This window comes from Macrobrachium nipponense, chromosome 36, assembly GCF_015104395.2.
Source record: "Macrobrachium nipponense isolate FS-2020 chromosome 36, ASM1510439v2, whole genome shotgun sequence".
Classification (NCBI taxonomy): domain Eukaryota; kingdom Metazoa; phylum Arthropoda; class Malacostraca; order Decapoda; family Palaemonidae; genus Macrobrachium; species Macrobrachium nipponense.
Genome location: NC_087220.1, coordinates 37,971,230 through 37,985,092, shown reverse-complemented (window position 1 = coordinate 37,985,092; position 13,863 = coordinate 37,971,230). Strand labels below are relative to the sequence as shown.

The following is a 13,863-nucleotide window of genomic DNA, read 5'->3' as shown; positions in this document are numbered from 1 at the left end:
GGGGTCCAACAGCTGTCGAATACATCCAGTAATGTGACAGGAGGGGGAGTGTGTTGCCCACTCAAGATCATGTAAATTTCTCTCTCTCTCTCTCTCTCTCTTACTGAGATGAGAGAATTTTTATGTTACATATGTATGTTTATTAATATTTTTGCATAATAATAATAATAATAATAATAATAATAATAGTAACAATTATAATAATATAACTAATTTAAAAATTCATTTGTGATAGTATTTTAAAGAAATACAATAATCTATCCATTTCACTCTTTTAAATAAGGATCCCCCCCCCCCTCTCTCTCTCTCTCTCTCTCTCTCTCTCTCTGCTCTCTCTCTCTCTCTCTCTCTCTCTCTTTCCTCTCCGCACGAGATACATATGTCATAGTGGTTACTCTCGCCCTCTGTTTGGGCTGGAAGTGTATTTATAAGGATATCTTTAAGGGCATTACTAAATTTTTATAGTAAAATAATAATATACAGTACTAGTTTTCAAATAATATCAAGTTTAATGAGATTTAAACCAATAACAAAATAATTCTCTTCTCTCTCTCTCTCCTCTCTTCTTCTCCTCTCTCTCTTCTCTCTCTCTCTTCTCGTTCTCTCTCTCTCTCTATCTCTCTCTCTCTCTCTCTCTCTCTCTCTCTCTCTCTCCCTCTCTCTCTCTTATTTACGTATGTTTATTTGTTTTGTAGTAGAAATAAATGATTTACCGTATAACGTATAACCAATTTTCAAATATTAATAAGATTAATTAAAAAGGAAGGTGGGGGGAGTAAATGACAGTTTGATATAGGATTCTAGCTGCTTTACTCTAAAGACGTGTTGTCTTGGAATGTTCCTAAACTGCTTGAGATGCAATTGGACGAAGTGGTGCAGTTCAGTGTCAACTACTCTTCTCCACCTCTCTTAAAAGTCCCGTTTTCTTTGTCGAAGAGTATCGCCTCTGCTTCTGCTGTGCCGATGTCGCCTCTGGTAGACAACTGCAGACTACTACTCCCACAGTCTCTATGCCTATCGAGCCAGAATTTTGTTGTGAGGAGTTGGGTGCTGTTGTCCCAAATCCGCAACTGACGGAAGAAGAGCTTGAGTCAGAAGAGTCTCCTTTGGTCTTTTGGTGCTTGCTGGAACGTTGCTCTTCTCTGTATCCTCATTTGGTGGAGGAAAGAAGTTCTGTAGAGACTAGGTCTTTGTTATCTTCCAGCATTTCAACTCCCATTAAGTCTTTGAATAAACCTAAGCTTTTTCCTTCTATAAGAGGACATTTTGACGAAATATCGTGTCTTCTGGCACACGAAACTTCTTTTAAGTATGCCAGCTCTAGTCTCCTGGGTTTTTGAAATCGAGGAGAGCCACTCATTATGACACAGGCTTGTTACCGGTGCTGAAATTGTCTCCGGTCAACAACGCTGATTTCCTTGCGTCTCAATCCTATGAAAAGACGTGCTCTAGAGACTGGCAAGGTGCTTTGGTCTAATGCAGTGGCAGAGACTTTGTCTTATTTAGAATTACTGAAGCGTTGTCTTTTGCGGAACTTTTGCTAGGCACTATCAACACTTCTCTATGTCAGCTTAAAGACTTTCTGGTGCCAGCGGGTATCAAAGCTTAGGAGGAGTCATTAGATTTTTTTTGTCTTGCCCGGACAAGGCTATAACAGATGCAGAAGGCAAATGTCCTTATGCTTTCTCGAACTTGGTCTTGAAGGAAACCCTTAACACTCCTTTATCTAAGAATGCAGTCTTTTTTTTTGTTTGTTTGTTAAGCATTTAATAAGACTAGTACATGAAAAGCTAAATCCAGATTTCTTACCTGCATTGAAGGTAAATATATACATAGTGTAAGAGCAGTTGCTACTTCTTTTAGTTTTTTAAAAATTTGGTCTCTTGAGGATGTAATTAATGCAGCACAGTGGAAGTGTAATTCAGTTTTTGCTGCTCATTATCTTGAAGAAGTAGAAATTGCATTTGAAAACTGTAACTGCAATGGGGATACTGAAGAAGAGGGAATTGTGGTGTTCCTTTGCCTCCAGGGGGAGTAACTACTTTTCTCACCCCCAAACAAGTCGCAACTTTTCCTGGAGGAGACAGCACAACAGGTGCTTTCAGACTTAGAGAAGATCTCTTGGCTCAGGCTGCAAGGCACGAGAAGGAAACCCCACCAACAGGAGCTAAGCTGTCTCTGTTATAGAAGCACCCCTTTCAGGGAGCTAAGACAAAGCTGCAGACACTACCTAAGCTTAACCTACATCCCCCAGCCAAATCTACCAAGAAGTCGTCCTTCAAGTTGACCACTAAATAATCCTAGAAGTCCTTCATGCACCAGTAGGAGCGAGACACCATTTTTCTGGGAAGAGTGGAGTCAGAGATGAGCAGAACCTTGGGTTGTCCATGTGCTTCGGGAAGGTTACTCCATCCCCTTCCAAGAAAACCCACTGCAGTCCAATTTTCCAATCGAGTTGCCAGCATACTCGGAGGGATCAGAAAGATCCTTTGGCCTTAGATAAGGAAGTGGAAGCACTGATAAAAAAACAGGCGATAGTGTAAGTAAAGAACTCGAACATGAAAGGGTTTAACAACAGGCATTTTTTAATCCCCAAGTCATTGGAGGGCTAGAGGCCCATTCTAGACGTCAGTGCCTTGAACCTTTTTGTGTCGAAGACGAAGTTTCGCATGAGTTGTTCTTGGTATACTCTGGGTAGTGGGCAAGACTGATCACCTGCACTAATTTAAGCTGTCATATGAACTGAAACTATAGCTATGAAATTATACTTGGTAAGTATATACTATAAAACTTTATTTTATCATAAAGATGTCAGTTTGTTGTTTTTTGGCTATTTTTAATTTTTTTCCAGGAGGAGAATGTAAAAGCTTGTCTACCACACGAGTATTCTCAAACAGAGTACAATAAGAGAGATGCAGAGTAAGTAAAAGATTTTTTGTCTAATTTTGTTTAATCAGTGTGATTGCTTTGACCTTAGATAGAAAATAGCCCCTTTTCTTGAGTGTATTTATACATATGTTTATACATGAGGATTGAGACCTGGATGATTGCATAAAAATGAGACACTTCTTGAGAGTAATTGAGTGGTTATGTTTATTTAGATGGGACTTTGATTTTTAAGAAATTTGAGATGGTTACTTCCAGTTATTGGTCATACTTTGGGAAAGCAAATTAGAGCCAAATTCTTGTCTTGAGATTGGTTGTCTGGACAGAATGCACATGAGTTTATATAACTGGGGCAGAGTGATTGAAGTGTTTGTGAGCCCCAGCTATCATTCATTTTATAAACCATTTGCATGGAGATTAAGAGTTAATTCCTGTATATTTTCCCATTAACAATTAAGTGTTGCGGTCACCACTTAAGGGTAAGTGGATAGGTTTCCAGTAATTTTAAATGGTTGGAGGACTGCTTGCTTGATGAGAATTCTCAAACAGATGAACACCTGTCTGATATTTTTGTACCAGAAAATGATTGAATTTGCCATGCATAGGAATATCATCCATTGAGGGGTCAGATATGTGTATTTCTGGTAACAGAAATTCACTCTTGAAGTGGTTCGGAAGTCACGTAAAGCCGCTGGTCCCGTTGCTGAATAACCACTGGTTCCATGCAACATAAAAACACCATACAAACAAACTTAGGAATATCCTGATGTTTTTTTCAGAGCATTGAGCACTTAACCAGTCATTATTGCATAGGGCACTTATGCTGACTGGCGTGCCATTCCTTTTTGAAGGGTACAGCTATATTTTTTAATAATAATAATAGAATTGTATCATGCAGAAGAGCTGTAGATGTCATTTCAGTGTGAATACCTCTTTAGAGGAGAAATGATGATTATCAGAAACCAGCATGAAAGGACAATGTGACAGCTAACTGTTGTTGATTGTCCTTTTTTTTCCCATAAATATTGACATGGAAGTCATTTGTCCTTAACAAGAAATTTATTTGTAATAATTCCATGGTTTGAACTAGTTTCTGAGCAGTTGCTTTTAGCATCTGATGTTGGGCTACTTTTTTATTATTGCTGAAGGGACAGTGAAATACTGTTCAAATCTTATTCTATCCTCATTCGCTGCAGATTGTGGGTTTAGTTAGGCTAGGACTCCTTGGTGCAACTGATGTGATATGTATCAAATTGTATGACTTTGTAGGTCTTTTGCTTTTGTATACATGTATTTCTGCTTAGATTGTCAGACCAGCTTGTCATCTAATTATATGGACATATCTAATTTAACACCCTCAACCCTGTGACTCTGGATTTGTTGTGCATTTTTTGGGCCCAAGTAAAATCATTGTACCCCAGAAAGACCAATTGCCTGCATTCATGGAGCTGAACAGCATCCCTTTGAAAAAATTTTCTACATCTGTATGATTGTCATCATCAGTTGTTACAAGGTAACCAGCATGTTCACATTGTGTACAATAATTAATTTTTAATTTCCAATATACAGAATTGGATTCTGTGATTGGCCAGTCTCAAAATGCAAAGGATCCATAAACTTTATAAATAGAGATGTGAACAGGATTTAGAACCCCTGCTTATGATCCCCCACCCTCCTTTCTCATCCCCCCTTCTCTCTCTCTCTCTCTCTCATGTTGGACTGGGATTACTTCTTAGAAACTTTATGACAGTCCAGAGTTCCAAGAGTCTGTATTTTCATCTGCTGGTTGTGGGATTGACCTTGACCATGCTTGTGGGTGTAGGTTTCTGTTCCTCCACAATCAGTTGCGTATTCAATTGCAGGAACTCTCATCCTAATGTCAGATCTCTTCATAGAATAGTTATCATTTGGGAAAAGGGAGGAACCTATATGGTTTCAGATCCTGGTCCCAGTTAAAGAGAGAAAAAACATGCAATTAGATTATATTATGAACAGTTCCTTGGTGTGTAAGAGGATTGGTTCTATGTGTGGGAAAGATGCAGGTATGGTTAGCTTGCTGTTGGATGAAAAGCAGTTGTGGGTAGATGAAATTTTTGCTATGTTTATGCAGAAACTCTTGGACAAGAGTATGGAAATTTACAGTTCTGTCAAGTCCCTGTTGGTTTCTATTCTATCACTATGGGGAACATTCAGTGCCCTTTCTTCTAAAGCCCAAAGACTTTCAAAGGTTTACATTTATTATAGTTTTCCACCCTAATTTGACAGCCATGTGCCTGATAAACAGAATTACATAAAATACTGTAGAAAGTTTCCCCTTGGTGCTAAGTCTTTATGGTGCATATTCTCCAGGAGTACTGAAAAACCTAGAACCTTAAGTTTAGTAGTATAAGGAAACAGTGCATGATGATTTCTGTTTACAAAGAAGTTTCAGAAGATAGATCAGTGTTTGAAGATTTCTTGTCTTCAGGAATTCTAGCCATTTATTTGTTACTTTTTTTTTAAATTGAACACTGTCCTTGTGAAAGGTGTATTCCTGTAACCTAGGAAGATGATGTTTGGTAATTCTAAACTTTTGTTAGGAATTAGAGAAATATCCATGGACCTGTCAAAAGCAATAGATTAGGTGTCCTTAATGTCCTCTAGTCTGTTTTGGGAAGTTTAAAAAAATCTGTAGTATAAGGTTATAAAGAAAAATGGGTAGACAACAGAACCCTGAGTGTATGTTGAGTATTACTTAATTGCTAATGAGGCAAGTGTAGGATGGACATATTCAAGATAAGGTTTTATTTTGGAAGAGGGCACCTTTATGAGGTAAGTGCGTACTATTCCCAGCTGATATAATCTCACATTTATGAGGAGAATGGTAGTAAGCGCCAGCCGAGTAAAAAGGAAGTATAGTAAGTTGTGCTTCATGGAAGTTGGAAAATCATTGGATCCCACTAGAATGAGGTCTAATGAATAAAATTTAAGAGTACATATCTGGTATTCAAGGTTGTCTGAAGATTGCAAGATAGATTGCAAAATAGATTGCATCCTCTTGGCTATTGGTGGGAGGTTAAAGAGTTCTCTGCCATGGAAGAACTAAAAGACATAATCAGATGTATCTTCTTCATGCTAAATCGATTTGTTGGGCCAGCTAAACATCATGAGGTGTCAGCATTTCCAGTGAAATTTGTGATAAGCTCTGAGAGTCATGGCTGTTATATCAACATTTTAGAGTCAAAACCTGTGAAATATAATGGTGATAAGACTGCTGCAAGTACATTACTGTAGAGGTTTATCCCAAATGTACTTCACATGAAGGAGGAAGGGTGGAAAAGTAGTAGAAGTGCATAATTCAGTAATGGGAGCATGTTTTTTGAAAACTATGGAGAGATATGATATCCGGTTGTAATACAGTACTATCTCCAGTTTTGTCAGTTTGAGTTTTACTTTTTCAACTTTAAGGCTGTTTTCGTTAAAAATTAATGTGGAATATAAAAATTTACATTGGATTGTTTATTTTTACAAATGTTAAAAATACCAACAAAATAATATTCGGTAAAAAAGTTCCATGTGAAATAGTATACGTACAGCAAATAAATGTATTGAAAAAATATTTAAACCCTTAAAAATATGAAGAATATTGTCTTATATAACCTTTGACTATAGTTGACCGGGGGAAGAATTTTGACAAAGAAATAGGGGTAAAAACTTTTACAATGCATAACTCCGTTCCATATGATTATTTTGCAACATGTGACTCACAGCAGATAGGTCTCGCATTGGGGAATCATTGTGTTGTGATACAAATTTCTGTTATTGTTAGTTCATATGTTGTACAGTTTCTTTTGCATCTCATAAAATACAGGGTAAAAAATTTTCCATTTTCTTCAGAGAACTAAGGGTGCACCTTTTACCCTGAAACTGAAAGTTGGAAGTTGGGGTAATAATTTTGCTTGTAAAGGTAGGTGGGTCCTCATATTGAGTAGGAAGCCCCTCCTCCTCCTCCTCTTGGGGTTATTGGGGGGCAAAGAAATTCCCCACCTCATTGGGGCAAAACATTTACTGCAAAATTTTTACCCAGTTGGCAAATTTTTTACCCCAAACTTTGGGGGAAAATTTTGCATCACTGACAGTTGCGATGTATTAATAGCAAGACTTGGACAGGGACCAAGTCTTGCTGAAATGCGTAGCCTTGTGGCCGAGTACATCAAGGAAAATGGTGTTCTTAACCAGTTTAAAGACAATTACCCAGGAACTGAATGGGCCCGTGGATTCATGAAACGCCATAAGCTACGACTGAAAAAGGGTACATCCATGCAGGTGGACAGAAAGGAAAGGACAAGTGATCCTTTCATCATTAACAGTTTTTATGATGTAATTGAGAAAGAGGTACAGGACCTACAGCTACAGGACAAACCTGGCCACATCTACAATCTAGACGAGATGTCGTTTCCTCTTCATTCATCAAAGACACACACACTTGGGGTTATTGGACAGCAAACAATAAGAGTGATTGCCAGCAGTGGAAGTCAAAATATAACTGTACTGGCAGCCATCTGTGCTGATGGCTCTGCTCTGCCTCCCTGCATTGTGTTTGAAGGAAAACGGTTGATGCAGCAGTGGATTGGGGATTCAGGAACAACTCCAAATCAAACAATTTATTGTGTAAGTGACAATGGGTGGATGACTGCCAAAGTATTCCATGAATTCTTCATCAAATTTGTTGAATTGATAAAGGAAAAAAGGCCAATTCTCCTGATTCTTGATGGTCATGTGAGTCACACAACTCTTGAAACTGTGAAGCTGGCATAAGATGAGCAGATCAGTATTGTTCTCCTGCCTTCTCACTGCACTGATGTGCTACAGCCATTAGACAAAGTGTGTTTTGCACCTCTGAAGAACTATTATGACCAGGCACTCACATCATATGAGCATACATCACGAGAACCAGTCTCTAGACAGTAATTTGTTCAACTCCTCACTTCTGTATGGGGCAAAGGTTTGTCTGAGGAGACCGTACTCAAAAGCTTCTCTTCTACTGGAGTCTTTCCAGTTGATAGACAAATCTGATGTATCAAGGCTCAGCAAGTCAAAGATGGAAGCATACAATCGGTGGATCCTTGCTGGTAGACCTAAGACTGAGGAAGGCATTCCTATTGTACCGCCTACTCAAGAAGAGGACACAGGGAATGCCATCATGCTTGGTACTTCAAAGCCAAAGAATAGTACAACGCTCGGGAAATCACGTACACCTTTGCCCTCTGTAACAGATCCCTCCCCTTGTTCATCTGGAAAGCCTGGTTACACAGTTCCATCTGATAGTATTCCAAAATTGTGTCAGCATAGTCATTCATGCAGCCTGTACCTTCACAGTCTTCAAGAACTTAAAGAGGCAATTGGCAAGTATGTACATACCAAGAAGTCCATGGAACAAATCATATCTGACTGACAACGTCCCCATCAGGCCAAGAAACCTGGTGCTCGCAGAGTATTAGGGAAAGGAGACACAGTTCTAACACGAGGAAGTCATAAGCAGCATTGAGGAAAGAGAGAAGGCACAGAAGGAAAAAGAAACTAAAAAAAAGCAGAGGGCAGAGAACTAAAGAAGAAGCAACAGCAGGGAAAAAAGACCACAGCTCAGAGAAGTGGAAGAAAGAATGCTGCTGCTGATGATGATGATTCATCAAGTATATCAAGTGGAAGCTATTGTTCAAAAGACTCGCGTGGTTCATCTCTGGATGTGAGCTTCGACAGGATCTCGCCTGAGAGTGGCGATGAACATGTAGGTGAGACTACTGGAGAGGCTGAGTTACAAAGATCAAAATCCACTGAAGACAAAGATGTAGCAATATCAGTGCAAATTGATGATGAGTCTATAAATAAATATTTTGCTTTTGTTTATACTGAACCAAAGAAGCAACATTACTGGGGAAAAGTAACAAAAGTTTTAAGTGAAGATGGCGAAGCGCCTGTGAATAAAGTTGAAATGGTGTTCCTACGTCGCAAGACTCTCTCCTCCATTCCAGAAAAGGTAACATGGCAGTGGCCACCAGTGGAGGATAAACACATCATAGACACTGATTACATCTTCATGGGGCCATGTTCTCCTGACTTGTTAAAGAATGGTTCCTACAGATTTGATGATGTAAAGACAAACGACCTCTTGAAAAAAAATGTAGTTGCACAGCACTAGAGGTTATGAATGAATATGGTTACGGATATATGATTGCTGAATGACTATGGATATATGATTGCTGAATAATTGAGGAATTTTTGTAAATAAAAAGTTTTTGTTTCTCGTATTTATGCTTTCGTTTCATACAAATGGTCTAGGTCCGGTGAGGAAAACTTTTTCCCCTTAAGGGTAAAATTTCTTCCCTATAGGATGGGGTATAAATTTTTACACTTTGGGGCAATAACTTTGCATGAAAATTTTTTACCCAGTGTGTGCAGATTTTTTACCCCAAACCTCGGGTAAAAAATTTTCCCTATTTTCTCTATATATTTTTTTTGTGTTTCGTGGAAGACCTATGGTTATGTTATCATGGAGTGTAGAAGATGTCTAAGTATTACACTGAGGTATTCAAATCTGTCCTAATAAAATAATTAACACAGGAGATCTCTCTTTTCATTTTGGCAAATTTCTTACCCCGGTCGAAAAGGGTGGAAAAGTAGTAGAAGTGCATAATTCAGTAATGGGAGCATGTTTTTTGAAAACTATGGAGAGATATGATATCCGGTTGTAATACAGTACTATCTCCAGTTTTGTCAGTTTGAGTTTTACTTTTTCAACTTTAAGGCTGTTTTCGTTAAAAATTAATGTGGAATATAAAAATTTACATTGGATTGTTAACTTTACAAATGTTAAAAATACCAACAAAATAATATTCGGTAAAAAAGTTCCATGTGAAATAGTATACGTACAGCAAATAAATGTATTGAAAAAAATATTTAAACCCTTAAAAATATGAAGAATATTGTCTTATATAACCTTTGACTATACAGTACTGTTGTATATAGTGTACATAGTTCAGCATTCAGTCACCAGCCATAGAAATACAAAAATAAATCAAATTGCTAAACCATAAAAAAATGTAAGATATATTTACAAGTAATACAACTGTAAGGTAGTGTAATGTGTACATAAAATGAAATTAAATAAAAGCTTGAAATCATAAAACATTGTCATAATATGTTTGGTTATATAGTTCCAGTATTAGGTCATTTGGTGCCTCAAGTTCTTGCAGTGAATTCAGACATGCTTACATGTGTTTTTTTGTTTTGTTTGTTTGTTTATTTTGTTTTATTTTTTGCAGTGTATCGTTTGCACTGAATTTGTCTTGAATAGTTAGGTGATACAATATTTTCATTTTGATGGTGCCATTAAGAATGTCTTGAGCACAAATAGACAGCTTGTGTGGCAAATTGTTATACTCTCTCTCTCTCTCATACATACGTACTTTTACTTCTATGTGTTGTATCATGTAAACATCAAAACTGTTCACATGCACAAATTTGTGTACAAAATACTTTACCTCTGTGCACACTAACAAAGTAATTTGTAGCTTTTTAATATTATTTACTGTTAACATAATCTTTCCTAAGCCTAGAGCTTTGTCATAATTTGTTGTTTGCTGAGAAATTTCCTAAATGGGTATTGTTAATATGAATTTATTTTGCAGGTTACTGGGTGGTGTTATAGCTGGCATTGCATTGATTGCAATTGAATTTCTAGGCTTTATAACTGGAGTGTCCATGTTTACAGGCTTAGCGTCACTCATATGTATCCTTTTACGTATTTGTCTAGATGGTAATTATGACTTTTAAATTTTTTTGCAAGTGCACTCTTTATTATTTTTATTGTAATATTAGTGTGACATGTTATGGATGGGGCATAGTACATTGAGTTGTTATTAGATATAAAAATCTTAAAACTTTATACTATATTACAAATGAGGGCCTCAGAACCACACAGTTGTAATCGCCACCCCCACCAATATTGAGTTAGGAGTACCAGTAGATTTGGCAACGTTTCCTCTGTCTATTTGTTGCATTTCTATGCTATTCAGGAGTTTCAAAAAGGTCGAAATCCCTACTTGAGCAGTAGGAATTATCGATTTTGTCTACATGAATGAATGTTTTGTCGCGCGGAGGTTACAGCCTCATAAGAGCTCAGTTAGAACCACAAGGAAGCACGTGCGCAGCTCAAGAGTAAGCCAATGAGAGCACGCATCACTAAGCAGGTAGTTAGTTGTAAGCCAATCAGCATTTTTCTCCATAAGGCACCTGTAAGTGTCGGCCAATCACCGCACAGTTTACAATCTCCGCTATTGTTTACATTCCCCACTTACCCTTATTTTCAAGTTCTTTAGCGGATGTACAGTATTTTCATGGTGAGTACAGATTAAAATATTTGCTTTTCTTAGAGAAGTAGTAGTGAGTGTAGTAGTATTATTTTTCTATAATTTTTTTGTGTTTGATTATTATTATGATAATGGTGATGATTACGTACATATTTTAGTGGCTAAACATTATGATGATGGAATGTTATCATGGTCAACATCATTATTACTAATATTACTGTATTATTATTATTTGCTATTATCATTAATAATATTATTATCAATACTCCTATTATTATTATTATTATCATCATCATCATCATCATCATCATCATCATCATCATCATCATCAGTATAACATCCATGATTGTTATACCACGAAAGTATTTTCATGGTGAGTACACATTTTATTTCTTTGTTGGAATATGCTGATTGATGTAAATTTTCCTTATAAGTCTTTTGATTACTTGAATTTTATTTGGTACTCCTTCAATTATTTTCAAAATATTTTCTGCAGACTTGCTCCAATTTGAAGGATCATATCCTTATATGTCTATGAATGTTTTTGCATCTTTTTGGTGAGGGTTGTTATTGATCTCATAGATAAGAAATGTACAGCATTGTTACAGTTTTTGAATTTTCAAACATTTTTCTGGGTGCTCGGGTCGAGCTCGACCCCACGCACCTTTAATGGGGTACCAAAATAGCAAAAGCTATCCAGGGTTAACAGGAGTGCTGGTAATAGGGGATTGGCACTGTTTTCGCTGATGTCTGGTTATCGGCGATTTCTGGTATTGTCTCGCCATCAGGATCGGAACCCCCGCCAATTACCAGGGACTGCCTGTATACAATTAAAAAAAAAAAAAAAAAAAAGAGACTGAAGAGTTGCAAAGGCAAGACTCTTGAACACGATGATATGAAGGTGAATGTGGTTAAAAGTGAAGTTATGGTTTTCAGCCAGCAGGGAGGGCATAGGTTTTTTATGCAAGATAGGAAAAGCCTAAATTTAAAACGGGATGAAAATTTCAAGTACTTAGGATGTGTGTTAAGCCTGGAGGGAGGTATGATGCTGAGGCTGAAAGCAGGATAAAAGCAAGTTGGAGAAAGTGGAGAGAGGTGGCAGGGGTAGTGCCTAACTCAGTATTGCCTCGACCAACTAAGAACCTAAATTTTTCCTTAATCCTAATATTGCAACGATACTGAATAAACTTTTCATTTTCCTCTTGTCAGCAGCTCCTTCTGCAAAGAGCCTCTGGTTGTTCTTTTCTAGTTCCTGAATTGATATTTCCAGTTGCTCGTAGATGTGTAGCCTGAAATTGTTCACCTCCCTCAATGCTGCTGTCTGGTTGCTTAAGTACTCATTTCTTTGAAGTTGATTCTCGATGACAGCCTGTTGTTGCTTGAGGTTCGACTCCAGTTCACGATTGCACTCCAGCAAAGTCTTCCCCAACTCAGCTGCCAAGAAATCTGTAGGCCATCTGCCTAGCCAGTACGTATACTACCACTTTGCCCTTGGGCTCAGAAAAAAAAAAAGATCACAACCAACTGGGAAAACTCTCTCTCTCAGCTTCACATCATCCACACTGCAATGAAAAAGACAAACGTGAAAATTAAACAGTCCCTCACCTGCAAGCACAAAATAAAATAAAAAAAAAACTACAGTAAAAATTGCCCAACCTAATCAACTTAATAACAACTAACAAAATAATAAGAAAAAATCAAACATTCATTTATAGAAACACAAAATTTTTATACTACCACAATGGCAAATAAGTTGAATCCATAATCAGACAAGCGAAGATGTATTGCTGAGAATCATTCTCATGTATTTTATGGCACTAAAATCCTGATGATTTCTACACTACTTTTAGGCCTTATTTTTCTTTTCATAATCCTTCTGCCTGTATACAATAGCCAAATATGAATTCACAGCTTAATGTTTATATAGGGCAACAATCAATTGGCTTGTGCATCAATAACAAGGCTACTATAATAAAATAAATTCACTAATTACCACAAACACACTCATAACAGTTATAATTATAGAAAATGAATGGCATCACACAAAATGCAGAGATGTAAATTGTGGAAGAACAACTTGATGAATCACATGGAAAATGAGACCTTGTGGGAAGACGTTTTCTGATCATGAGGAGTTGGGTCTGTGTCTTTCAAGTTCTACTTGTTGATAAGGTTGGACAGCATTTTTTTAAGGAATATGGCTGTTTGGGATTAAAGGGTTTGTACAACAAGTGATGAAAAAAGAATTTTGATGTCCTGTAGCTTTTATTTTACTCAGTACAGTACATTAACATCAAAGTCTGATGAATGTGAGAGATTTACCAAACTAGACACAAGGTTTGTTTTTTAGAAGAGAAGATTCACAGAAGAAACTTTGCCTTTAGAAATATATAGACAAGAGATTGTAACAAGGTGGGGGGGTGTGAAGTTGTTTGGAAGAAATGAACTTGTCTCCATCATTTTGATGAGTATTATGATTATTTTCAAACTATTTTTAAGAAAATAAAGATTAAATCAGTGAGTCAGACCATGATTGGCACATTTAGAAAATACAAAATGACCTCATTTTTTCCCACATGGAATTTAACAGTGTTTTTTTTGCTGAAACCTCAACATTTGAGCGGAGGCA

The 13,863-nt window shown here is 37.1% G+C and overlaps 1 protein-coding gene across 1 annotated transcript in view; it reads left to right on the top strand.

Annotated features, from left to right (window-relative positions):
- LOC135203567 (transmembrane protein 107-like) overlaps nt 1-13,863 on the top strand; it is a 95,752-nt gene that overhangs the window by 60,358 nt on the left and 21,531 nt on the right. The window contains exons 3-4 of the mRNA XM_064233316.1: nt 2,852-2,919; nt 10,554-10,654. Of these exons, the coding sequence (XP_064089386.1) occupies nt 2,852-2,919; nt 10,554-10,654 (169 nt within the window). The remainder of the gene's footprint in view (nt 1-2,851; nt 2,920-10,553; nt 10,655-13,863) is intronic.